The following is a 27523-nucleotide window of genomic DNA, read 5'->3' on the forward strand; positions in this document are numbered from 1 at the left end:
ACCACACACAGACACCCAGAAACATATGGTATCACACACACACAGACACCCAGAAACATATGGTATCACCACACACAGACACCCAGAAACATATGGTATCACACACACAGACACCCAGAAACATATGGTATCACCACACACAGACACCCAGAAACATATGGTATCACCACACAGACACAGAAACAGACACCCAGAAACATATGGTATCACCACACACAGACACCCAGAAACATATGGTATCACCACACACAGACACCCAGAAACATATGGTATCACCACACACACACAGACACCCAGAAACATATGGTATCACCACACACAGACACCCAGAAACATATGGTATCACCATACACACACAGACACCCAGAAACATATGGTATCACCACACACAGACACCCAGAAACATATGGTATCACCACACACACAGACACCCAGAAACATATGGTATCACCACACACAGACACCCAGAAACATATGGTATCACCACACACAGACACCCAGAAACATATGGTATCACCACACAGACACAGACATCACAGCCACACAGACCAGACACCCAGAAACATATGGTATCACCAGACACAGACACCCAGAACCCAGAAACATATGGTATCACCACACACACAGACACCCAGAAACATATGGTATCACCACACAGACACAGAAACATATGGTATCACACACACACAGACACCCAGAAACATATGGTATCACACACACACAGACACCCAGAAACACACAGACACAGACACAGAAACATATGGTATCACCACACAGACACAGACACCCAGAAACATATGGTATCACCACACACAGACACACACAGAAACATATGGTATCACCACACACAGACACCCAGAAACATATGGTATCACCACACAGACACAGACACCCAGAAACATATGGTATCACCACACACACAGACACCCAGAAACATATGGTATCACCACACAGACACAGACACCCAGAAACATATGGTATCACCACACAGACACAGACACCCAGAAACATATGGTATCACCACACAGACACCCAGAAACATATGGTATCACCACACACAGACACCCAGAAACATATGGTATCACCACACACAGACACCCAGAAACATATGGTATCACCACACACATATGGTACACCCAGAAACATATGGTATCACCACACAGACACCCAGAAACATATGGTATCGCCACACACACACAGACACCCAGAAACATATGGTATCACCACACAGACACCCAGAAACATATGGTATCACCACACAGACACCCAGAAACATATGGTATCACCACACACACACAGACACCCAGAAACATATGGTATCACCACACACACAGACACCCAGAAACATATGGTATCACCACACAGACACCCATAAACATATTGTATCACCACACAGACACAGACACCCAGAAACATATGGTATCACCACACTGACACAGACACAGACACCCAGAAACATATGGTATCACCACACAGACACCCAGAAACATATGGTATCACCACACAGACACCCAGAAACATATGGTATCACGACACAGACACCCAGAAACATATAGTATCACCACACAGACACCCAGAAACATATGGTATCACCACACACAGACACCCAGAAACATATGGTATCACCACACAGACACCCAGAAACATATGGTATCGCCACACACACACAGACACCCAGAAACATATGGTATCACCACACAGACACCCAGAAACATATGGTATCACCACACACACACAGACACCCAGAAACATATGGTATCACCACACAGACACCCAGAAACATATGGTATCACCACACACAGACACCCAGAAACATTTGGTATCACCACACACACAGACACCCAGAAACATAAGGTATCACCACACAGACACCCCTAAACATATTGTATCACCACATAGACACAGACACGCAGAAACATATGGTATCACCACACAGACACAGACACAGACACCCAGAAACATATGGTATCACCACACAGACACCCAGAAACATATGGTATCACCACACAGACACCCAGAAACATATGGGGATCACCACACACAGACACCCAGAAACATATGGTATCACCACACAGACACCCAGAAACATATGGTATCGCCACACACACACACACAGACACCCAGAAACATATGGTATCACCACACACAGACACCCAGAAACATATGGTATCGCCACACACAGACACCCAGAAACATATTGTATCACCACACAGACACAGACACCCAGAAACATATGGTATCACCACACAGACACAGACACCCAGAAACATATTGTATCACCACACACACACAGACACCCAGAAACATATGGTATCACCACACAGACACAGACACCCAGAAACATATGGTATCACCACACACAGACACCCATGAACATTTGGTATCACCACAAACAGACACCCAGAAACATATGGTATCACCACACACAGACACCCATAAACATATGGTATCGCCACACCCAGACACCTAGAAACATATGGTATCTCCACACACAGACACACAAAAACATATGGTATCACCACACAGACACCCAGAAACATATGGTATCGCCACACACACACAGACACCCAGAAACATATGGTATCACCACACAGACACCCAGAAACATATGGTATCACCACACAGACACACAGAAACATATGGTATCACCACACACACACAGACACCCAGAAACATATGGTATCGCCACACAGACACCCAGAAACATATGGTATCACCACACACAGACACCCAGAAACATTTGGTATCACCACACACACAGACACCCAGAAACATATGGTATCACCACACAGACACAGACACAGACACCCAGAAACATATGGTATCACCACACAGACACCCAGAGACATATGGTATCACCACACAGACATCCAGAAACATATGTTATCACCACACACAGACACCCAGAAACATATGGTATCACCACACAGACACCCAGAAACATATGGTATCACCACACGGACACCCAGAAACATATGGTATCACCACATACACACAGACACCCAGAAACATATGGTATCACCACACAGACACCCAGAAACATATGGTATCACCACACAGACACCCATAAACATATGGTATCACCACACAGACACCCATAAACATATGGTATCACCACACATACACCCAGAAACATATGGTGTCACCACACACAGACACCCAGAAACATATGGTATCACCACACAGACACCCAGAAACATATGGTATCACCACACACAAACACAGACACCCAGAAACATATGGTATCACCACACAGACACCCAGAAACATATGGTATCACCACACAGACACCCAGAAACATATGGTATCACCACACAGACACCCAGAAACATATGGTATCACCACACACAAACACAGACACCCAGAAACATATGGTATCACCACACAGACACCCAGAAACATATGGTATCACCACACAGACACCCAGAAACATATGGTATCACCACACAGACACCCAGAAACATATGGTATCACCACACACACACAGACACCCAGAACATATGGTATCACCACACAGACACCCAGAAACATATGGTATCACCACACACAGACAGACACCCAGAAACATATGGTATCACCACACAGAAACACACAGACACCCAGAAACATATGGTATCACCACACAGACACCCAGAAACATATGGTATCACCACACAGACAGACACCCAGAAACATATGGTATCACCACACACACAGACACCCAGAAACATATGGTATCACAGACACAGACACAGACACAGACACCCAGAAACATATGGTATCACCACACAGACACCCAGAAACATATGGTATCACCACACACACAGACACCCAGAAACATATGGTATCACCACACAGACACCCAGAAACATATGGTATCACCACACAGACACCCAGAAACATATGGTATCACCACACAGACACCCAGAAACATATGGTATCACCACACACACACACACACCAGAAACATATGGTATCACCACACAGACACCCAGAAACATATGGTATCACCACACAGACACCCAGAAACATATGGTATCACCACACAGACACCCAGAAACATATGGTATCACCACACAGACACCCAGAAACATATGGTATCACCACACACACACAGACACCCAGAAACATATGGTATCACCACACAGACACCCAGAAACATATGGTATCACCACACAAACACAGACACCCAGAAACATATGGTATCACAAACACACACAGACACCCAGAAACATATGGTATCACACACACAGACACCCAGAAACATATGGTATCACCACACAGACACCCAGAAACATATGGTATCACCACACACAAACACAGACACCCAGAAACATATGGTATCACCACACAGACACCCAGAAACATATGGTATCACCACACAGACACCCAGAAACATATGGTATCACCACACAGACACCCAGAAACATATGGTATCACCACACACACACAGACACCCAGAACATATGGTATCACCACACAGACACCCAGAAACATATGGTATCACCACACACAGACAGACACCCAGAAACATATGGTATCACCACACAGACACCCAGAAACATATGGTATCACCAAACAGACACCCAGAAACATATGGTATGTCCACACAGACACCCAGAAACATATGGTATCACCACACAGACACCCAGAAACATATGGTATGTCCACACAGACACCCAGAAACATATGGTATCACCACACAGACACCCAGAAACATATGGTATGACCACACACAGACACCCAGAAACATATGGTATCACCACACATAGACACCCAGAAACATATGGTATATCACAGACACCCAGAAACATATGGTATCACCACACACACAGACACCCAGAAACATATGGTATCACCACACAGACACCCAGAAACATATGGTATCACCACACACACACAGACACCCAGAAACATATGGTATCACCACACAAACACAGACACAGACACAGACACCCAGAAACATATGGTATCACCACACACACAGACACCCAGAAACATATGGTATCACCACACAGACACCCATAAACATATTGTATCACCACACAGACACAGACACCCAGAAACATATGGTATCACCACACAAACACAGACACAGACACAGACACCCAGAAACATATGGTATCACCACACAGACACCCAGAAACATATGGTATCACCACACACACAGACACCCAGAAACATATGGTATCACCCACACAGACACCCAGAAACATATGGTATCACCACACAGACACAGACACCCAGAAACATATGGTATCACCACACAGACACAGACACAGACACCCAGAAACATATGGTATCACCACACAGACACCCAGAAACATATGGTATCACCACACAGACACCCAGAAACATATGGTATCACCACACAGACACCCAGAAACATATGGTATCAGCACACACACACACAGACACCCAGAAACATATGGTATCACCACACAGACACCCAGAAACATATGGTATCGCCACACACACACAGACACCCAGAAACATATGGTATCACCACACAGACACCCAGAAACATATGGTATCACCACACACACACACAGACACCCAGAAACATATGGTATCACCACACACCACATATCACACAGACACCCAGAAACATATGGTATCACCACACAGACACCCAGAAACATATGGTATCACCACACACAGACACCCAGAAACATATGGTATCACCACACAGACACCCAGAAACATATGGTATCACCACACAGCACCCAGAAACACACCCAGAAACATATGGTATCACCACACAGACACCCAGAAACATATGGTATCACCACACAGACACCCAGAAACATATGGTACATTTACACAGACACCCAGAAACATTGGTATCACCACACAGACATCAGAAACAGAGCACTTACAACATATGGTATCATACACACAGACACCCAGAAACATATGGTATCACATATGGTATCACCACACAGACACCCAGAAACATATGGTATCACCACACAGACACAGACACAGACACCCAGAAACATATGGTATCACAGAAACACACACACAGACACCCAGAAACATATGGTATCACCACACAGACACCCAGAAACATATTGTATCACCACACAGACAGAAACAGACACCCAGAAACATATGGTATCACACACACAGACACAGACACCCAGAAACATATGGTATCACCACACAGACACCCAGAAACATATGGTATCACCACACAGACACCCAGAAACATATGGTATCACCACACAGACACCCAGAAACATATGGTATCACCACACATACACCCAGAAACATATGGTATCACCACACACAGACACCCAGAAACATATAGTATCACCACACAGACACCCAGAAACATATGGTATCACCACACACAAACACAGACACCCAGAAACATATGGTATCACCACACAGACACAGACACAGACACCCAGAAACATATGGTATCACCACACAGACACCCAGAAACATATGGTATCACCACACAGACACCCAGAAACATATGGTATCACCACACACACACAGACACCCAGAAACATATGGTATCACCACACAGACACCCAGAAACATATGGTATCACCACACACAGACAGACACCCAGAAACATATGGTATCACCACACAGACACCCAGAAACAGACACCCAGAAACATATGGTATCACACACACACAGACACCCAGAAACATATGGTATCACCACACAGACACACAGACACCCAGAAACATATGGTATCACACACACAGACACCCAGAAACATATGGTATCACCACACAGACACCCAGAAACATATGGTATCACCACACACACAGACACCCAGAAACATATGGTATCACCACACACAGACACCCAGAAACATATGGTATCACCACACACAGACACCCAGAAACATATGGTATCACCACACACACACAGACACCCAGAAACATATGGTATCACCAGAAACATTTGGTATCACCACACACAGACACCCAGAAACATATGGTATCACCACACACAGACACCCAGAAACATATGGTATCACCACACAGACACAGACACCCAGAAACATATGGTATCACCACACACAGAAACATATGGTATCACCACACAGACACCCAGAAACATATGGTATCACCACACAAACACAGACACAGACACCCAGAAACATATGGTATCACCACACAGACACAGACACCCAGAAACATATGGTATCACCACACAGACACCCAGAAACATATGGTATCACCACACAGACACCCAGAAACATATGGTATCACCACACACAGACACCCAGAAACATATGGTATCACACACACAGACACCCAGAAACATATGGTATCACCACCACACAGACACCCAGAAACATATGGTATCACCACACACCAGACACAGACACCCAGAAACATATGGTATCACCACACAGACACCCAGAAACATATGGTATCACCACACAGACACCCAGAAACATATGGTATCACCACACAGACACCCAGAAACATATGGTATCGCCACACACACACAGACACCCAGAAACATATGGTATCACCACACAGACACCCAGAAACATATGGTATCACACACAGACACCCAGAAACATATGGTATCACCACACAGACACCCATAAACATATTGTATCACCACACAGACACAGACACCCAGAAACATATGGTATCACCACACAGACATAGACACCCAGAAACATATGGTATCACCACACAGACACCCAGAAACATATGGTATCACCACACAGACACCCAGAAACATATGGTATCGCCACACACACAGAGACACCCAGAAACATATGGTATCACCACACAGACACCCAGAAACATATATCACCACACAGACACCCAGAAACATATGGTATCACCACATACACACAGACACCCAGAAACATATGGTATCACCACACAGACACCCAGAAACATATGGTATCACCACACACAGACACACAGAAACATTAGGTATCACCACACACACAGACACCCAGAAACATATGGTATCACCACACAGACACCCATAAACATATTGTATCACCACACAGACACAGACAACCAGAAACATATGGTATCACCACACAGACACAGACACCCAGAAACATATGGTATCACCACACAGACACCCAGAAACATATGGTATCACCACACAGACACAGACACCCAGAAACATATGGTATCACCACACAGACACCCAGAAACATATGGTATCACCACACATAGACACCCAGAAACATATGGTATTACCACACAGACACCCAGAAACATATGGTATCACCACACAGACACCCAGAAACATATGGTATCACCACACAGACACCCAGAATCATATGGTATCACCACACAGACACCCACAATCATATGGTATCACCACACAGACACCCAGAAACATATGGTATCACCACACAGACACAGACACCCAGAAACATATGGTATCACCACACAGACACAGACACAGACACCCAGAAACATATGGTATCACCACACAGACACCCAGAAACATATGGTATCACCACACAGACACCCAGAAACATATGGTATCACCACACAGACACCCAGAATCATATGGTATCACCACACAGACACCCAGAATCATATGGTATCACCACACAGACACCCAGAATCATATGGCATCACCACACAGACACCCAGAAACATATGGTATCACCACACAGACACCCAGAATCATATGGTATCACCACACAGACACCCAGAAACATATGGTATCACCACACAGACACCCAGAATCATATGGTATCACCACACAGACACCCAGAATCATATGGTATCACCACACAGACACCCAGAATCATATGGTATCACCACACAGACACCCAGAAACATATGGTATCACCACACAGACACCCAGAATCATATGGTATCACCACACAGACACCCAGAAACATATGGTATCACCACACAGACACCCAGAAACATATGGTACCACTCCAGTTGTGTTGATCCTCCCTTCACATTAGACGGCTATTAAATGTTATCATGTTTGCCTTATCTTTGGCTAAAATCTCATAAGTCCTGTCCCCAGCACTCTGTTCCAGAGACTGGGACTCATGCTGTATTGTCTGTCCCACACGTTCACACTCTCCAATTGACCCTGAATGTGATGTGAGTAGGGACTTCAGGTCTTAGGTTCTGATCATATCAAAACAACCTGGGCATATTTGACAGTATTATGAAGTGTACTGTATCTAGAAACAAGGCCAAGAGGGCAATTACATCAAATACGGTTTAAAAGGACAATCTGCAGTTGCTACATCCATTTCTGGACTTATAAATTAGTGATATGTACCTATTGATTGTTGAAGAATACAGTATAACTTATAAATACATCATAAGCTTAGTTCAACTGTCGTACCCCATCACAACCCAAAACATAAACTTGTTTTACTCCAATGTTTGTAAACAAAGTAAATGTAAACAAACACTATATAGCCTCAAAACATTGTTAAGACTCTCATTTTGATAGCAGGGATGACCATTCCTTGCCTCCACAGCTCTGTCTCTGAAAGGGATTGCACTTCTTCAGCACCATCCCTCAGCTTTTTACCGGAACAGGGGCAAGGAGAACGCTTTGTTATTGTTTCAACTTCTGATTACCGCTTTAATATAAATGTACATACAAATAGATGACAGGTTTAGGATTCTAATGAAGAGAAGAACTAGATTACATTGAGTTAATGGAATGCTTGGAACACGTTCAGATTGACCCATCTTCTTCAACTCTTTTGCTCCTGTTATTAAATTGGCATTGTTCCATCCCTGACATACCAGGTAACCATTTCAAAGGCTTTCCTCTGTCTTTAAAAGGACTCTTCTCCTCGTTAGTTATTGAAGGTTCTGTTGTGCTCGGCAGAGGATGACACTATAAAGGCCCTTACAGATCTCGCTGGAGATAGTGAGAAAAGGGTAGTGGGAGAGCAACAAAATGTCTAGTCAAGGAACTTCCTCTCTGTCTGTCTCTCTGTCTCTGCAGTGTGTGTGTGTGTGTGTGTGTGTGTGTGTGTGTGTGTGTGTGTGTGTGTGTGTGTGTGTGTGTGTGTGTGTGTGTGTGTGTGTGTGTGTGTGTGTGTGTGTGTGTGTGTGTGTGTGTGTGTGTGTGTGTGTGTGTGTGTGTGTGTGTGTGTGCGTGTGAGAAAAAGAAGACCATGAAAACCAATATTTGTGTTTATCTTTACTCGCTTTTAAATGTAGAATACTTCTCTTCTATTCCTTCCAGTCGTAACTACGTGAGAGGATCCATAACGATCTATATCATCAACCTGCATCGGTCGAGGAAGAAAATCAAGCTGGCGGGAACCTTGCGTAACATGACTGTCCATCAGTACCTGGTACAGCCCTATGGGACAGACGGACTTCACGCCAGGTCTGTAGCAGTCCTCTGGGCACAGACGTCAATTCAATGTCTATTCCACATTGGTTCAACATATTTTCATTGAACTGACATGGAAACAACATTGATTTAACCAGTGTGTGCCCAGTGGGAGGGGTCTGACATTCACACACACACGTGCACACACACACACGCGCACACACGTGCACACACACACACACGCGCACACACACACACACACACACACACACACACACACACACACACACACACACACACACACACACACACACACACACACACACACACACACACACACACACACACACACACACACACACACACACACACACACACACACACACACCTTTCTACTGCTCTCTCTCTCCCTTTCTATCTTTCTCTCTCCCTCCATTTCTATATATTTCTCCCTGTCTCTATATATATCCTGCTGATCACAGACAGATGGCTACACAGACAGAGGGCTACACAAACAGAGGGCTACACAGAGAGAGGGCTACACAGAGAGAGGGCTACACAGAGACAGAGCTACACCACAGAGAGAGGGCTACACATAGAGAGGGCTACACAAACAGAGGGCTACATAGAGAGGGCTACACATAGAGAGGGCTACATAGACAGAGGGCTACACATAGAGAGGGCTACACAGAGAGGGCTACATAGACAGAGGGCTACACATAGAGAGGGCTACACATAGAGAGGGCTACACATAGAGAGGGCTACACATAGAGAGGGCTACATAGACAGAGGGCTACACATAGAGAGGGCTACACATAGAGAGGGCTACATAGACAGAGGGCTACACATAGAGAGGGCTACACATAGAGAGGGCTACACATAGAGAGGGCTACATAGACAGAGGGCTACACATAGAGAGGGCTACACATAGAGAGGGTTACATAGACAGAGGGCTACACATAGAGAGGGCTACACAAACAGAGGGCTACATAGACAGAGGGCTATGCAGAGAGAGCAGAGCTTCATGGAACACTTGTTTTCTGATCAAACATCCACACTGCTCTATTAATAGAGTATCCTGTTTCTTATACTGACCTCACAAGACACACACACACACACACTGACAAGACACATGCACACATACACACACACACTAAACTGACAAGTCCAACTTACAAGAGAGAGACAGAGAGACCTAGGTTACCATAACAAAGCTGTCCATCTAGCTAACTTCAGTCATCTCTATTGGAAACAGGGTGGGGGATTCTCCTTCAATCGGGTCTGCTAAATGACTTAAATGTAAATCTAAATGATTTGGGATCTCTATCAGTGAACCATGTGGCTCTACTAAATAAAGCACAACTTTAAAGGCTTAAGCCTCCATAAACCCTTTATAAGGCCTAGACTTTATTTGCCTTATCCATTATTATTATTATTATCATTAAATAGCCTATCTAAAAGAGTCTTGTTAAACTATGTAGAATTGCAGGAAATTAGTGTCAAAACAAGGTAATTTTCCTAGGTCCCTCAAATTAAACACGTTTAAAAAGAAACATACTTTTTGAGGTTGGGAAAAAAGGTTGGGAACCCCTGCTAGGTCAAGAAGATCATCAAGGAACTCAACCACCCGAGCCACGGCCTGTTCACCCAACTATCATCTAACAGCCTTTCTTAAAGTATGGGTTGCGACCCAAGATGGGTTGCAGACCTGTTAATGGTGAGTCGCGAGGTGTCAGAGTACATTTATAATTACTTAATTAATTACTGGAATTGATTTTGGCCAAGTGCAACTGCGCTCTCTGTTCAGCAGCGGTGTCTCTGCTCAGCAGCGGTGTCTCTGCTCAGCAGCGGTGTCTCTGTTCAGCAGCGGTGTCTCTGCTCAGCAGAGGTGTCTCTGCTCAGCAGCGGTGTCTCTGCTCAGCAGCGGTGTCTCTGCTCAGCAGCGGTGTCTCTGTTCAGCAGCGGTGTCTCTGCTCAGCAGCGGTGTCTCTGCTCAGCAGCGGTGTCTCTGTTCAGCAGCGGTGTCTCTGCTCAGCAGCGCGGTCTCTGCTCAGCAGTGCTGTCTCTGCTCAGCAGCGCTGTCTCTGCTCAGTTTGGCAGCTGCATGAGAGGGAGGTGCCCGTGTACTTTGCGGTTCAACAGATCTTTTTTCGGCAGTTTTCTGTGACCCACACGCTGCAGTGCTTTTGTTCAGCAGCAGATGATGCGCTGTTAGTCACTGGCTTGTAATTCCCACTCCCCATCACTCACCGCTGTCATAGAATGGACAAGCTAGCCACAAGTTCTGACTGAGTTCACTTGTCATTAAACGCAAACACAGCGATGAGTTTCTCTCTCTTGGTTTCATACAAACTTTGAGAAATAACGAGGAGCGCCCACAATTTGTTTTGTGCAGGGAAGTGCTTAGTAAAGAGTCTCTCAAAACGAACAAATGAAAACGACAGGTCCTGACCCAACATCCACAGCATGACGGTAAACCCAGTGGGTTCTTTCAGAACCGGGCAGAATACTTCAGGAAGCAGTGCTTTGACAGTGGAAAAGTAAGTTGTAATTGTATAATAGGGGAGTACTACTCATAGTAGTCGATGTGAGTTTCTCGTTCAAACAATCCCCTGGCCTTGTACACAGCTAATAGCTAACATTAGCCAAAGCAAGTTCTCTAGCTAATAGTGCAACCCTACTAACAGTACAGATGAAGATGGGGAACAAAACTTAATCTGAACTGGAATACACTGATCTAACAGCCGTTCTGCTTTTTTATGCTGAGAAACTGACTGAGAAAGCAGTAGATGTTCTGGTCCAGTTTGGCACCACATACCTGTGCGAGTCAGTGTTCTCAACTGTCAAAAACTGAGCCCAGAATAGACCTGCTTGTTGAAAACTTCAACCAGTCACACACCTCTCATTAGGACTCTGTGTGTGTTTTTTATGGTCTACATCTGTTTGATGTGATCAATCAGTTTATTTATTCAGTGATTTATTCTATTTATTGCTTGGGTCCCAGGAAAACACAGAATTTCTCATTTGGGTCCCAGGCTGAAAAGGTTTAAGAACCCCTGATCTAGAAGGCAGAGACAGTACAGGTGCATCAAAGCTGGAACCGAGAGACTGAAAAACAGGTTCTATCTCAAGGCCATCAGACTGTTAATCGGTCACCACTAGCCGGCCTCCGCCCAGTACCCTGCCCTGAACTTTAGTCAATGTTGCTAGCCGGCTATCACCCGGTACTCTACCTTGACTGCTGCCCTATGTACATAGTCATTGAACACTGGTCACTTTAATCATGTTGACATACTGTTTTACCCACTTTATATGTACTGTGGGTTCAGACCCATTGACTTTTTCCACATTTTGTGATGTTACAGCCGTATTCTAAAATGGATTACATCCTTTTTCTCCTCATCTATCTATACACAATAACCCATAATGGGGAAAAAAAAACATGTTTTTAAATATCATATTTACATAAGTATTCAGAACGTTTTTACTCAGCACTTTGTTGAAGCAGCTATGGCAGTGATTACAGCATTGATTCTTCTTGGGTATGAGGCTACACGCTTGGCACACCTGTTTTTGGGGAGTTACTCCCATGTTTCTATGCAGATCTTCTTAAGCTCTGTCAGGTTGGATGGGGAGTGTTGCTGCACAGATATTTTTAGGTCTCTCCAGAGATGTTTGATCGGGTTCAAGTCCAGGTTCTGGCTGGGCCACTCAAGGCCATTCAGAGACTTGTCCCAAAGCCACTCCTGCATTGTCTTGGATCTGTGCTTAGAATCATTGTCCTATTGGAAGGTGAACCTTTGCCCCAGTCTGAGGTCCTGGGGGCTCTGGAGCAGGTTTTCATCAAGGATCTCTCTGTACTTTGCTCCGTTCATCTTTGCCGCGATCCTGAGTCTCCCAGTCCCTGCTGCTGAAAAACATCTCCACAGCATGATGCTAACACCACCATGCTTCACCGTAGGGATGATGCCAGGTTTCCTCCAGATATGACGCTTGGTATTTAGGCCAAGAAGTTCAAGCTTGGTTTCATCAGACCAGGTGCATTTTGGCAAACTCCAAGCTAGCTGTCATGTGCCTTTTAATGAGAGTGACTTCCGTCTGACCACTCTACCATATAGACTTGATTGGTGGAGTGCTGCAGAGATGGTTGTCCTTCTGGAAGATTCTCCCATCTCCACAGACGAACTCTGGAGCTCTGTAAGAGTGACCATCGTGTTGTTGGTCACCTTCCTGACCTTCTCCCCCGATTGCTCAGTTTGTCCAGGCGGCCAGCTCTAGGAAGAGTCTTGGTGGTTCCAAATTTCTTCCATTTAAGAATTATGGAGGCCACTGTGTTCTTGGGGACCTTCGGAGCTCTACGGACAATTCCTTCGACCTCATGGCTTAGTGTTTGCTCTGACATGCACTGTCAACTGTGGAACTTTATATAGACAGGTGTGTGCCTTTCCAAATGATGTCCAATCAATTATATTTACCAAAGGTGGACTCCAAACAATTTGTAGACACATGTCAAGGATGATCAATGGAAACAGGATGCACCTGAGCTCAATTTCGAGTCTCATAGCAAAAGGGCTTGGTAAGGTATTTGAGTTTTTTAAATTATTTTATACATTTACAAAAATGTTTTGGCTTTGTCATAACGGATAAATGTGTGTTAAAAAAGAAAATGTCAATCAATTGTAGAATAAGGCTGTAATGTAACAAAATGTGGAAGCGACCAGTAACATTTGATTTGATTTTGATTTGATACAGTCTAGTGGATGATAAAAAGACAAGCGTTCAAACCTCCGTGGTTGAGAATTGGCCATAAAATCCGATTAGCATAATAGCTTTGTCATGGTTTATTGAAATTGATAAGGCCTTGATAAGAAACATCTGCTGGTACCAGAGGCCTTCCCAGAGGGGATGTTCTGGTCTGATCTCGTCTGCTCCCCCAGAGCTCTCTGGACAGATTAGCTGTTCTATTAGTTCCAGTGGCCCTACACTCCATTTACCCCTTTTTCCTCTCTTCTTTTGTGCTGTTACTGGCAGAAGCCCCCTCCCCCCGTTCCATATCAGTGGCACTGCTACACTCCTGCTGTCCACATTCACCTGTTTTCTCTTGCTTCCTTTCTCTCTCCATTCCTGGCATCGATTACTCTTGATTATCTCTACACATTCATCCTTCTTTTCCTCTCTCCTCTCCATGTCTATCCCTGTAATGCCTCCAGTCCCTATCAGTAGCTCTGTTGCACTTGCTCTCCACATTCACCTCTTATTTTCCCCTCTCCGTCACTTCAGCTGTCTGTCTGGCAGTAATCCATCCTTCTCTCGGCCTCTCCAGTCTAAGCGCAGACTGTTATCCAGATACAAGGCTGATCCTCCAATAACAGCCTAATGAGTGAGTGTGTGTGTGTGTGTGTGTGTGTGTGTGTGTGTGTGTGTGTGTGTGTGTGTGTGTGTGTGTGTGTGTGTGTGTGTGTGTGTGTGTGTGTGTGTGTGTGTGTGTGTGTGTGTGTGTGTGTGTGTGTGCGTGCGTGTGCGTGCGTGCGTGCGTGCGTGCGTGCGTGCGTGCGTGCGTGGGTGTACTGTAATAACAGATGTTTTCTGATGAGGATGTGCGAGTGGTGTTACAGGGGATTATAGTGGTGCCTAATAGAACCGTAAGCAGTGGCTCTGTTCTAGACTCTAACTGCTGTTCTAGCTGCTCCCACTGACCACAGACAGGGCAGTAGAGACTTGTATTCATGTTTGAGCAGCTCCAGATGTCTATAAACAGGACTCGAACTCAACAGCCGGGCCCTATAGACTGTATATATGCCGCTCTGACCAAAACAAATTAGATATGTGCTTTTCAATCTCTAGATTTTCCAAAACAAAGTGAAATGAACAAAGTGAAATGAACAAGTGAAATGTTACAAAAGTTCAAGGATGATTTGAAATTGAGGCTAACCAGTTGTGCGAAAGAATGTAATCCATCGAATGCCCCAAAATGACCTTTCGTTTTCCTTTTCATATTGGTCTCATTAAATCTCGTAAATCAGCCAATGTGGCGCTCTCTGGTTCCCATGGAAATATCTAGTTCTCCTTTCCTATTTGGAGCCTATGGTCTCAATTAGGTCCTCTCAGTCCTAGATCACAGTGTAATTCCACCCTCCTTTCTTATTTTGTATTGCTTTATTTAGACAGTGTGAAACAATTGTGGTGACAGGGCAGGAGGAGAGAGAGTAGGGACGAGGCCACAGTGCTGTGATGTGTGCCTGTAGTGATACCACACACAGTCAACGCTGCTGTTCTTTTATATGCTAGCGATTTAACCGTGCAACCATGACACAAACCATTTCATATTTGTAAATACAGTCATACTTGACATAGCACATTCATAATCTATATGGTAAATCCTATTGTGTACATGTCAGTTTATTACTTTGCATACTACCTTCTAATGACTTTATATTTTTATTTGACTTTATTGTTTATATTGATTATTGTACTGCAATGAGGGAGCATTTCACTGCACCTTTTATGCATGCTGTCAGCTGTGTACATGACTAATCAGATATGTCCTCGCTTTTTCCATGGAATATGGAAGGAGTGTTGTCAAATAACATTGCAGTGAATTCAAGGGGCAGTCCGAACTGGACTGTAATCCGGGTCTATACGATTGTTACTGTAGTCTAACAGTGTTGGAGTGAATGTTAGGTAAAACTTGTTGACTTAAAGAAAAAGGTATATTCAGGGTCTTGAGCGTACAGTAGGTTGATGTGAGTGTACAGTAGGTTGATGTGAATGTACAGTAGGTTGATGTGAGTGTACAGTAGGTTGATGTGAGTGTACAGTAGGTTGATGTGAGTGTACAGTAGGTTGATGTGAGTGTACAGTAGGTCGATGTGAGTGTACAATAGGTTGATGAGCGTGTACAGTAGGTTGATGAGAGTGTACAGTAGGTTGATGTGAGAGTACAGTAGGTTGATGTGAGTGTACAGTAGGTTGATGTGAGTGTACAGTAAGTTGATGTGAGCGTACAGTAGGTTGATGTGAGCGTACAGTAGGTTGATGTGAGCGTACAGTAGGCTGATGTGAGCGTACATTAGGTTGATGTGAGTGTACAGTAGGCTGATGTGAGCGTACAGTAGGTTGATGTGAGCGTACAGTAGGTTGATGTGAGTGTACAGTAGGTTGATGTGAGTGTACAGTAGGTTGATGTGAGTGTACAGTAAGTTGATGTGAGCGTACAGTAGGTTGATGTGAGTGTACAGTAGGTTAATGTGAGCGTACAGTAGGTTGATTTGAGCGTACAGTAGGCTGATGTGAGTATACAGTAGGTTGATGTGAGCATACAGTAGGTTGATGTGAGTGTACAGTAGGTTGATGTGAATGTACAGTAGGTTGATTTGAATGTACAGTAGGTTGATGTGAGTGTACAGTAGGTTGATGTGAGTGTACAGTAGGTTGATGTGAGCGTACAGTAGGTTGATGTGAGTGTACAGTAGGTTGATGTGAGCGTACAGTAGGTTGATGTGAGTGTACAGTAGGTTGTGAACGTACAGTAGGTTGATGTGAGTGTACAGTAGGTTGATGTGAGTGTACAGTAGGTTGATGTGAGCGTACAGTAGGTTGATGTGAGTGTACAGTAGGTTGATGTGAGTATACAGTAGGTTGATGTGAGTATACAGTAGGTTGATGTGAGCATACAGTAGGTTGATGTGAGTGTACAGTAGGTTGATGTGAATGTACAGTAGGTTGATCTGAATGTACACTAGGTTGATGTGAGTGTACAGTAGGTTGATGTGAGTGTACAGTAGGTCGATGTGAGCGTACACTAGGTTGATGTGAGTGTACAGTAGGTTGATGTGAGCGTACAGTAGGTTGATGCATGATGTAGGTGTATTTGAGTTTGCTGGATTTAGATAGCTACAGGTTGTCTGGGTCTCAGCACTATGCATACTGCATATAGTGTACTGCTCAGTACTGTCGGCCATGTTTCTTTTGGGAGAAAATCAGTAGTGCTGCCTCCCCTTCCTGGAGGATTTAGCTTTTCCACTCATGCACACACACGCACGCACACGCACGCGCAAGCATACACACACACACACACACACACACACACACACACACACACACACACACACACACACACACACACACACACACACACACACACACACACACACACACACACACACACGCGCGCACGCGTACACACACACACACACACACACACACACACACACACACACACACACACACACACACACACACATATATCCAGGAGCTGCTAAAGGACCAACATATGGAACCATTAGAGGAGTTTAATGTAATTTACATTCTCCCCCTTTCTCTTTCTCTCTGTTCTCTCTATTTATCTCTCATTCCACTTCCCTGCTCCCCAGGGCCTTGAACTAGCTAACATAAATCCTGTGATGAAGGTGTTAGTTAAGATCCACATCAGGGTTCTGAGGTCTGCTGTGTGACACACACTATCACACCGTGTCAAGGGAGAGAGAAAGTGAGAGAGAGAGGTTGGGAGAGAGAGAGGTTGGGAGAACAGACACCATTGCAAATACAACCCATATTTATTTATTTTCCCTTTTGTAGTTTAACTATTTCCACATAGTTACAACACTGTATATAGACATAATATGACATTTGAAATGTCTTTATTCTTTTGGAACTTTTCTGTAATGTTTACTGTTAATTTTTATTGTTTATTTCACTTTTGTTTATTATCTATTTCACTGACAACGTAATCATACATTTCCCATGCCAATAAAGCCCCTTGAATTTAATTGAGAGATAGAGAGCGACATAGAGAGAGAGAGTGAGAGAGAGAGGGGGGGAGTGATAGAGAGAAAGAGAGAGCGATAGAGAGAGAAAGAGAGAGAGAAAAGAGAGAGAGAGAGAGAGAGAGAGAGAGAGAGAGAGAGAGAGAGAGAGAGAGAGAGAGGAGAGGAGAGAGTTAAATCTTTAAATCCCTGTGGAGGTGTGAGTGTTCAGAGTGATGGAAGAGTTATGTACGGCGATAGGGTGCATGTAAGGGTGTACTTACTACCTTTATTAGACCAACAGTTCTGTTGTTCAGAACAACAACATAGTTGTCTGATGACTCCAACAGAACGTCTCCCAATTAGATGTTGCCAGAGCTACATATTTAGATTAATATATGACTCTGAGTGTTGTTTTTCCCCTGAGAAAATGTTACAAAATTGTCTTCATAATTTTTCCTTATTTATAATCGTGTAATTCATTTGCTATTTCGCTGTGTTTATCGTCATTTTGGCATGGAAGTTAAAACCTCATTGCATTGGATTCATTAGGCTTTCACTTTTAGTTAGCTAGTGGACCGCTGACTTAGTACAGGCCTCCTCTCGCAGATGACGGGACAGGAAAACGTCTATGGGAATCTGGCACTCGTAAAAATACAACATTGAAAAATGTGCCTAAGTTATTGTGTTTCTGAAGACTTATGTTTGTGTTATTTCGTAGGACTATTTGTTTATGAGCATCCAATCTAATCCCCAGTCCCAAAGTGGTTGAAATTCTTCTCAGTGCTCTCTGTGGCAGAGTTCAATGAGTTTGTAATACGTTCCATGCCAGTTATTTGTATTGGACTAGGAATTCACCCATGGGAGTGCAGATCAATTCATGAATTGCCTGGTATTGAGAAAGAATAAACCCCAACCTAGTTACTCTTCCATCTAGATCAGAAGGATCACATCTGTCACAAACCTGCTCTTGTGTCAAGAAGCTGCAATGATGTGACTGTAGCGCCCTCTAGTCGTCAGAGGACTGTAAGTACAGCCTCAGAATGACTCCTTCCCTACCAGTCCAGCTTTGGGCAGAAGTTAAACCCTCTCTCCTCTCCCACCCTTCCCTCTCTCTGTCTCATCTCTCATATCCCTGTCCTCTCTCTCCCCCCTCCCTCCTATCTCATTCCACTCTCTTCATCTCTCTACCTCCACTCTCCTTTCTTCCTCCAGGTCAGTCCAGTTGAACGGAGAAAGGTTGTTGATGGTGGACAATGAGACATTTCCGGAGTTGAAGCCTCGGACGCTGCGGGCGGGAAGGACAATAGCCATGCCCCCTATGACCATCGGCTTCTACGTCATCAAGAACATCAATGCCTACGCCTGCCGCAAATAATACTCAACACACTCCTTCTCACCCTTCACCCCGAAATCCTTCACCCTCCCCCCACACTCCTCACCCCCTACCCCTCATCTCTCCTCACCCCTCACCACTCCCACCATTTCCTAATACCGGACCACCTCCTCACCCCTCACCACCCCCACCATTTCCTAATACCGGACCACCTCGTCACCCCTCACCACCCCCACCATTTCCTAATACCGGACCACCTCCTCACCCCTCACCACCCCCACCATTTCCTAATACCGGACCACCTCCTCACCCCTCTCTCCACTTTTCCTTACTACCTAGCCCTCATCCCTCCTCACCCCTCGCTCCACTTCTCCTTACTTCCTAGCCCTTACTTCTACCTTCTGGTTCGTTATCACTATTTCCTAGTCCCTGGTCTGTCTCTGAAAGGATTGCTCTTTGTCCAAAACAAGGGTTGCACTGAATACCTTTCAATCGCTCTCTACACCAACTCCCCATGTGTTGTGAGATGGACAGTGATTATTCTACTATGTGATTTTGTATTGTTTTGTAAAAAGGTTATTGAGTTTTGTTATGACAGTACTTCTATGTCAGAAGGTTGTATCATCCTCCAACAAGACTTCTCTTCCATGTCTTTGATCATCAGATCTACTAACGGTCGTATCTGCCAGCAACTCTTATTGTTTCCCCCGCAAACTCCTTTCAACTCTCTGTTGTTGATACTCACAAACTCCTGGCAGACGGTTAGACAGAAAGAAGAGAAAACATGGAGAAAACACAACCAGTCAACCGCAGGGCATGTGTTAGCTCCAACAGCCATGTCTGCCGTCTGATTGAATTATCTCTGTGTGTGTGTGTGTGTGTGTGTGTGTGTGTGTGTGTGTGTGTGTGTGTGTGTGTGTGTGTGTGTGTGTGTGTGTGTGTGTGTGTGTGTGTGTGTGTGTGTGTGTGTGTGTGTGTGTGTGTGTGTGTGTGTGTGTGTGTGTGTGTGTGTGTGTGTGTGTGTGTTCCTGCGTGAGTGTGTGTGAATACCCCTGCTGATGAGCCTGTCCTTGTCTACCATGTCCATCAGGGAAAACATTGTATCTTGCTTTCTGAAACAGCTCGTCTGACATCTATAACTAAACGGTTCATTGGTAATTGGGAATCTCTTTGTGGTATGTCTGTTGTCTGAATGACAGTTTAAGCAGCGATGCACATCCAGGGCTGGGGAGTAACTGATTTATTATTTTTTTATTAATGTATTCAGTTACATTACCAGCAAAGATATTGTAATCAGATTACAGATACTTTTGAAAAACTAGATGATTACTTATTGGATTACTTTTAAATTCAGGAAGGTTGTTTGTGGAAAAAAATAAATGGACACCTTTCTGTTTTGTTAATTACATTTTTAAAAAAGGCTCAAGTTTAAGTTTGTTCCATCGTAGCAATTCTGACCACAAGTCAGAGACCACTATGATGACACACCAAGGGGTAAGTAATCCAAAAGTAACTGAAAGTAATCAGATTACACTACTGAGTTTGGGTAATCCAAAAGAAACGTTACTGATTACAATTTTGGACAGGTAACTAGTAACTGTAACAGATTACATTTAAGAAAGTAATCTACCCAACCCCGTCACAGCAGAGTATCCATCTTCAGAAAGAAAAGAAAGGGACAGAGTCGGGTTACTGGTTACTGGTCGGGTCACTGGTTTAATGTTCATTGTTCTGTAATACGAAACAACAAACATTGCATTTACAGTATTTCTCTCTAGCAGCACAGAGCGGGGTCAATATGAACATACAGTCTGCAACTGAAAACTTCTTGTCACTCAACCTCCCATTCATATTTCAGAAGCATACCCATCACTACACGTCTAGTCCAATGTACAGTCATATTATGCTGCTAGCTTTTATTATTAAATACTTATTAAAGGGCAATTCCATCACTTTTCAACCTCATTTTCATTATTCACAGCACAATACATCGGTCTACATACTTGAAAACGGTACATTTCTACGTTTTGTAGAACAGGTTCTACCCGATGACATCATTAAAAGCTAAAACATTTTACAAACAGTGTTTGTCAAACACTATGAGATTTGTGGTGACATGGGGAGGAAGAACATACCCTCCTTCTGGCTAGAAACTCGTTGGTGTTTTTACTTTTAATCCGACAAGTGTTTTTTAAGACCTTTCTTATCTTATTAGCTACAGATCATAGAAACTCACATATGTAAACACTGGTTTGGGACTGAATATAATGAATATAATGTTGAAAAGTGGCGGAATTGTCCTTTAAGTTTGGATTGTTTTGTACAGAATTCCCTTAGCCGGTGTATCATCATCCTATTTGAATATGTAATGTATATAAAAGTGTGTTAATTACAGAAGATGCGTGCTTGAAGTGTTTACTTACATATCATTGTAATTTAAATCTAATGTATATTTGTATGTAATAATGTTTTATGTCGAGGAAGCAAAATTGAACTCAATGGTACCTTTTGGGTAAGACTGAAACAGAACCCTGAGTCAAATTGAAAATGACGGTACAGTAAATGGTATGTAACTATTCTCCAGTGTATGTATAGGGTAGGGAGAGGTAGATTTGATCTTTTTTTTATGTGTGTTAAATAGTAATAAGCATATTTTTCCTCCTCTGAATGTGTTTCATAGTTCATGTAGAGTTGTTCATATTTCCTTTTTTAAAATAGCATTATTTTATTGTGTTAAGTGTGCAATTGAGCATTATTTTTTGGAAAATTAAAATATATACAGCGATAATAAAATATTTACAATAACTTTGATTTCCATTGTGATTCTGCTTTACTTTTGTTTGGGGATTTTGTTGATCTAACAAACCAATACATGCAGTAGATTTATGTGCAAATTCCTATTAGGAAAATCCTACAGTAGCTACTGTAAGCTACTATAGGCAAAGTAGATCTACTTAGCCCATATAGTACTGTCTCACGCGCAGCTACTGTATGGCTAAAACTATGTGAAAGCAGATTTGTCTACGTCAATAGTATTACGGAATAAATAGCATTAAAATGCCATAGAATGAAATGAACATTCCATCCTCTCTGCAAGGTTACTGAGTGTAAATGATTGTGGAGAAAAGAGAGAGGATAGACGAAAAGAGGAAGACGGGATATACAGGACCACATGTTAGTGAGTCAAAAGTGAGAGGATGAAAGGACCGAAAGGTAACAGTAGGAAGCAATCAGAACACACATCCCTGGAGACACACACACACACACACACACACACACACACACACACACACACACACACACACACACACACACACACACACACACACACACACACACACACACACACACACACACACACACACACACACACACACACACACACACACACACACACACACACACACACACACACACACACACACAAACTCTTTCTTTTCTTACTTGTCTTTCTTTCTTTCTATCCATTCCAGCCGGTGAATCAACTAACGTATCCTCAAAGAGTGCCGCCCATATCTCCAGTCCCCACACTGGAGATCTCACAAAGAGAGCCAGGGGACACACACAGAAACACACACTCACACACACAGAGCCCCCAGCAGATTTGGGGGCAGCTGGAATCAGGCTTTGCTGTGTTGTGGAGAGGGAGAGTCCTGTCCTGTCAGAGAGAGGTGGAGGGTCAGTGGTTGATGGGAAACATTCGCAAGGCTAGGCTCGGCCCGACCAAGCTGGGTCAGGGTAAGTCCCCAATGCTTCAGAACCAGGTAAATTCAGTGTTTCACTACACTGGTCCTTGCCAGAGAGGAAGAGGCCAAGTGAGAAGTTTTGATCCGCCCAATATCTGTCCACAAAAATAAGCCCACAGTCATATGGAGTTCAATGAGAGAATGTCGAATTTGGTCAACAAAAAATGTCATCGATAATTTTCTACATGATACTTATTTGATCAAATATAAGTTTAGTAATCAAATCAGATTTATTTGTCACATACACATAGTTAGCAGATGTTAATGCGAGTGTAGCGAAATGCTTGTGCTTCTTGTTCCGACAATGCAGTAATAACCAACGAGTAATCTAACCTAACAATTCCAAAACTACTACCTTATACACACAAGTGTAAAGGGATAAAGAATATGTACATAAAGATATGAATGAGTGATGGTATAGAATGGCATAGGCAAGATGCAGTAGATGGTGTCGAGTACAGTATATACAGTGGGGCAAAAAAATATTTAGTCAGCCACCAATTGTGCGAGTTCTCCCACTTAAAAAGATGAGAGAGGCCTGTAATTTTCATCATAGGTACACTTCAACTATGACAGACAAAATTAGAAGAAAAAAAATCCAGAAAATCACATTGTAGGATTTTTTATGAATTTATTTGCAAATTATGGTGGAAAATAAGTATTTGGTCCATACCAAAAGTTTATCTCAATACTTTGTTATATACCCTTTGTTGGCAATGACAGAGGTCAAATGTTTTCTGTAAGTCTTCACAAGGTTTTCACACACTGTTGCTGGTATTTTGGCCCATTCCTCCATGCAGATCTCCTCTAGAGCAGTGATGTTTTGGGGCTGTTGCTGGGCAACACGGACTGTTCAACTCCCTCCAAAGACTTTCTATGGGGTTAAGATCTGGAGACTGGCTAGGCCAATCCAGGACCTTGAAATGCTTCTTACGAAGCCACTCCTTCGTTGCCCGGGCGGTGTATTTGGGATCATTGTCATGATGAAAGACCCAGCCACGTTTCATCTTCAATGCCCTTGCTGATGGAAGGAGGTTTTCACTCAAAATCTCACGATACATGGCCCCATTCATTCTTTCCTTTACACGGATCAGTCGTCCTGGTCCCTTTGCAGAAAAACAGCCCGAAAGCATGATGTTTCCACCCCCATGCTTCACAGTAGGTATGGTGTTCTTTGGATGCAACTCAGCATTCTTTGTCCTTCAAACACGACAAGTTGAGTTTTTACCAAAAAGTTCTATTTTGGTTTCATCTGACCATATGGCATTCTCCCAATCTTCTTCTGGATCATCCAAATGCTCTCTAGCAAACTTCAGACGTGCCTGGACATGTACTGGCTTAAGCAGGGGGACACGTCTGGCACTGCAGGATTTGAGTCCCTGGCGGCGTAGTGTGTTACTGATGGTAGGCTTTGTTACTTTGGTCCCAGCTCTCTGCAGGTCATTCACTAGTTCCCCCCGTGTGGTTCTGGGATTTTTGCTCACCGTTCTTGTGATCATTTTGACCCCACGGGGTGAGATCTTGCATGGAGCCAAAGATTGAGGGAGATTATCAGTGGTCATGTATGTCTTCCATTTCCTAATAATTGCTCCCACAGTTGATTTCTTCAAACCAAGCTGCTTACCTATTGCAGATTTAGTCTTCCCAGCCTGGTGCAGGTCTACAATTTTGTTTCTGGTGTCCTTTGACAGCTATTTGGTCTTGGCGATAGTGGAGTTTGGAGTGTGACTGTTTGAGGTTGTGGACAGGTGTCTTTTATACTGATAACAAGTTCAAACGGGTGCCATTTATACAGGTAACGAGTGGAGGACAGAGGAGCCTCTTAAAGAAGAAGTTACAGGTCTGTAAGAGCCAGAAATCTTGCATGTTTGTAGGTGACCAAATACTTATTTTCCACCATAATTTGCAAATAAATTCATTAAAAATCCTACAATGTGATTTTCTGTATTTCTTTTTCTCATTTGTCTGTCGTAGTTGAAGTGTACCTACGATGACAATTACAGGTCTCTCTCATCTTTTTATGTTGGAGAACCTGCACAATTGGTGGCTGACTAAATACTTTTTTGCCAGACTGTACATATGAGATGAGTAATGTAGGGTATGTAAACAAAGTGGCTAGTGATACATGTATTACATAAAGATGCGGTAGATGATAGAGTACAGTATATACATATACATATGAGATAAGTAATGTAGGGTATGTAAACAGTATATTAAGTAGCATTGTTTAAAGTGGCTAGTGTTATATTTTACATCAATTTCCATCCATTTCCAAATGGTTAGATTGTTATGAATGTACTGATATAAGGTGATGCACGTGGCATTTTGGCAACTTTACATCAGAATTGTGCCTGTTTTGATAGAGATAGAAAGAGGACTTTTAGCATGGATGAGGGCTCCCACCATTTTAAAGTAGTCAACTGGGTGGGGATTCCTATGAGTTGGGCGCAATCAGCCGATGACGAAGAAGAGAATTGACTACTTTAAAAGGGTTATAGCCTCAATGGTGCTGCCCATGCTGTTCCAGATGTTATAATGACACAGATATGAAAATGAGTCCCTTATCTATGGCTTGTTGTTCACATGCATATCTGCCCTCTCATTGGCTACATTTGAGTCATTTAGCAGGCACTCAGAGCAACTTACAGAAACAATTAGGGTTAAGTGCCTTGCTCTAAAGCACATCGACAGATTTCTGTTCACCTTGTTGGGTCAGGGATTTGAACCAGCAACTTTTTGGTAACTGGCCCAACGCTCTAACTGCTAGGTCTCATCTGACCTCACCTCGTCCTGCCTGCCTTCCATCTTTGAGGACATGTATTTCCATTGCTAGAGCTGTCACTTGACTATCTTGTCAATATAATAGACCATATTTGTCCTTGCACGTTTTTGTTCCAGTCCTATGCCAGCACACCTGATATAACTACTCAACTAATTATCAAGGCCTTGAGAGGAGAGGGTTTGTATGGGCTGTTGGGGACTAGCAGCGGACCATAAACCAGACACAGTACCGTTGAGAGTTTACACTGCTGTGAAACAAATATGATATCTATTATTTTCTTTTAGGTGACGAGGTCTACCCAGGGAAGCTTGTCAGAGCCGGCCTTGAGTACAACAGTATGTGGTGTTCAAATACTTGTTGAACAGTGTACTTTTATGTTGGATATTTAGAAATTGTGACATTGTGTTGGCAGTCCTTCAAGAGTCATGAACCTAATCACTGAACTTGCGTTATGTATAGAATTGTGACTTTATATAAATATCACAGACCTGTTCAGAAATTAGCCTGAAGAACCCAGTCTCCATCCCACATATGGTTCATCTTAAAAAGGCCAAACGGGTTTACTTTTAAACAGAGTACCAGACTCAGTCACACTTGGTTAATTTAGCCAGTGGTCCTGGTAAGAGAAAGCGGGGTTCTGTCTCTCTCTCTT

The 27523-nt window shown here is 43.5% G+C and overlaps 1 protein-coding gene across 1 annotated transcript in view; it reads left to right on the forward strand.

Moving 5' to 3' along the window:
• Positions 1–23142, forward strand: part of LOC124038391 (inactive heparanase-2-like) — a 180690-nt gene extending 157548 nt beyond the window's left edge. The window contains exons 11-12 of the mRNA XM_046354223.1: positions 10171–10317; positions 20223–23142. Of these exons, the coding sequence (XP_046210179.1) occupies positions 10171–10317; positions 20223–20385 (310 nt within the window). The 3' untranslated portion in view covers positions 20386–23142. The remainder of the gene's footprint in view (positions 1–10170; positions 10318–20222) is intronic.
• The last annotated feature ends 4381 nt before the right edge of the window (positions 23143–27523 follow it).

This window comes from Oncorhynchus gorbuscha, linkage group LG06, assembly GCF_021184085.1.
Source record: "Oncorhynchus gorbuscha isolate QuinsamMale2020 ecotype Even-year linkage group LG06, OgorEven_v1.0, whole genome shotgun sequence".
Lineage (NCBI taxonomy): Eukaryota > Metazoa > Chordata > Actinopteri > Salmoniformes > Salmonidae > Oncorhynchus > Oncorhynchus gorbuscha.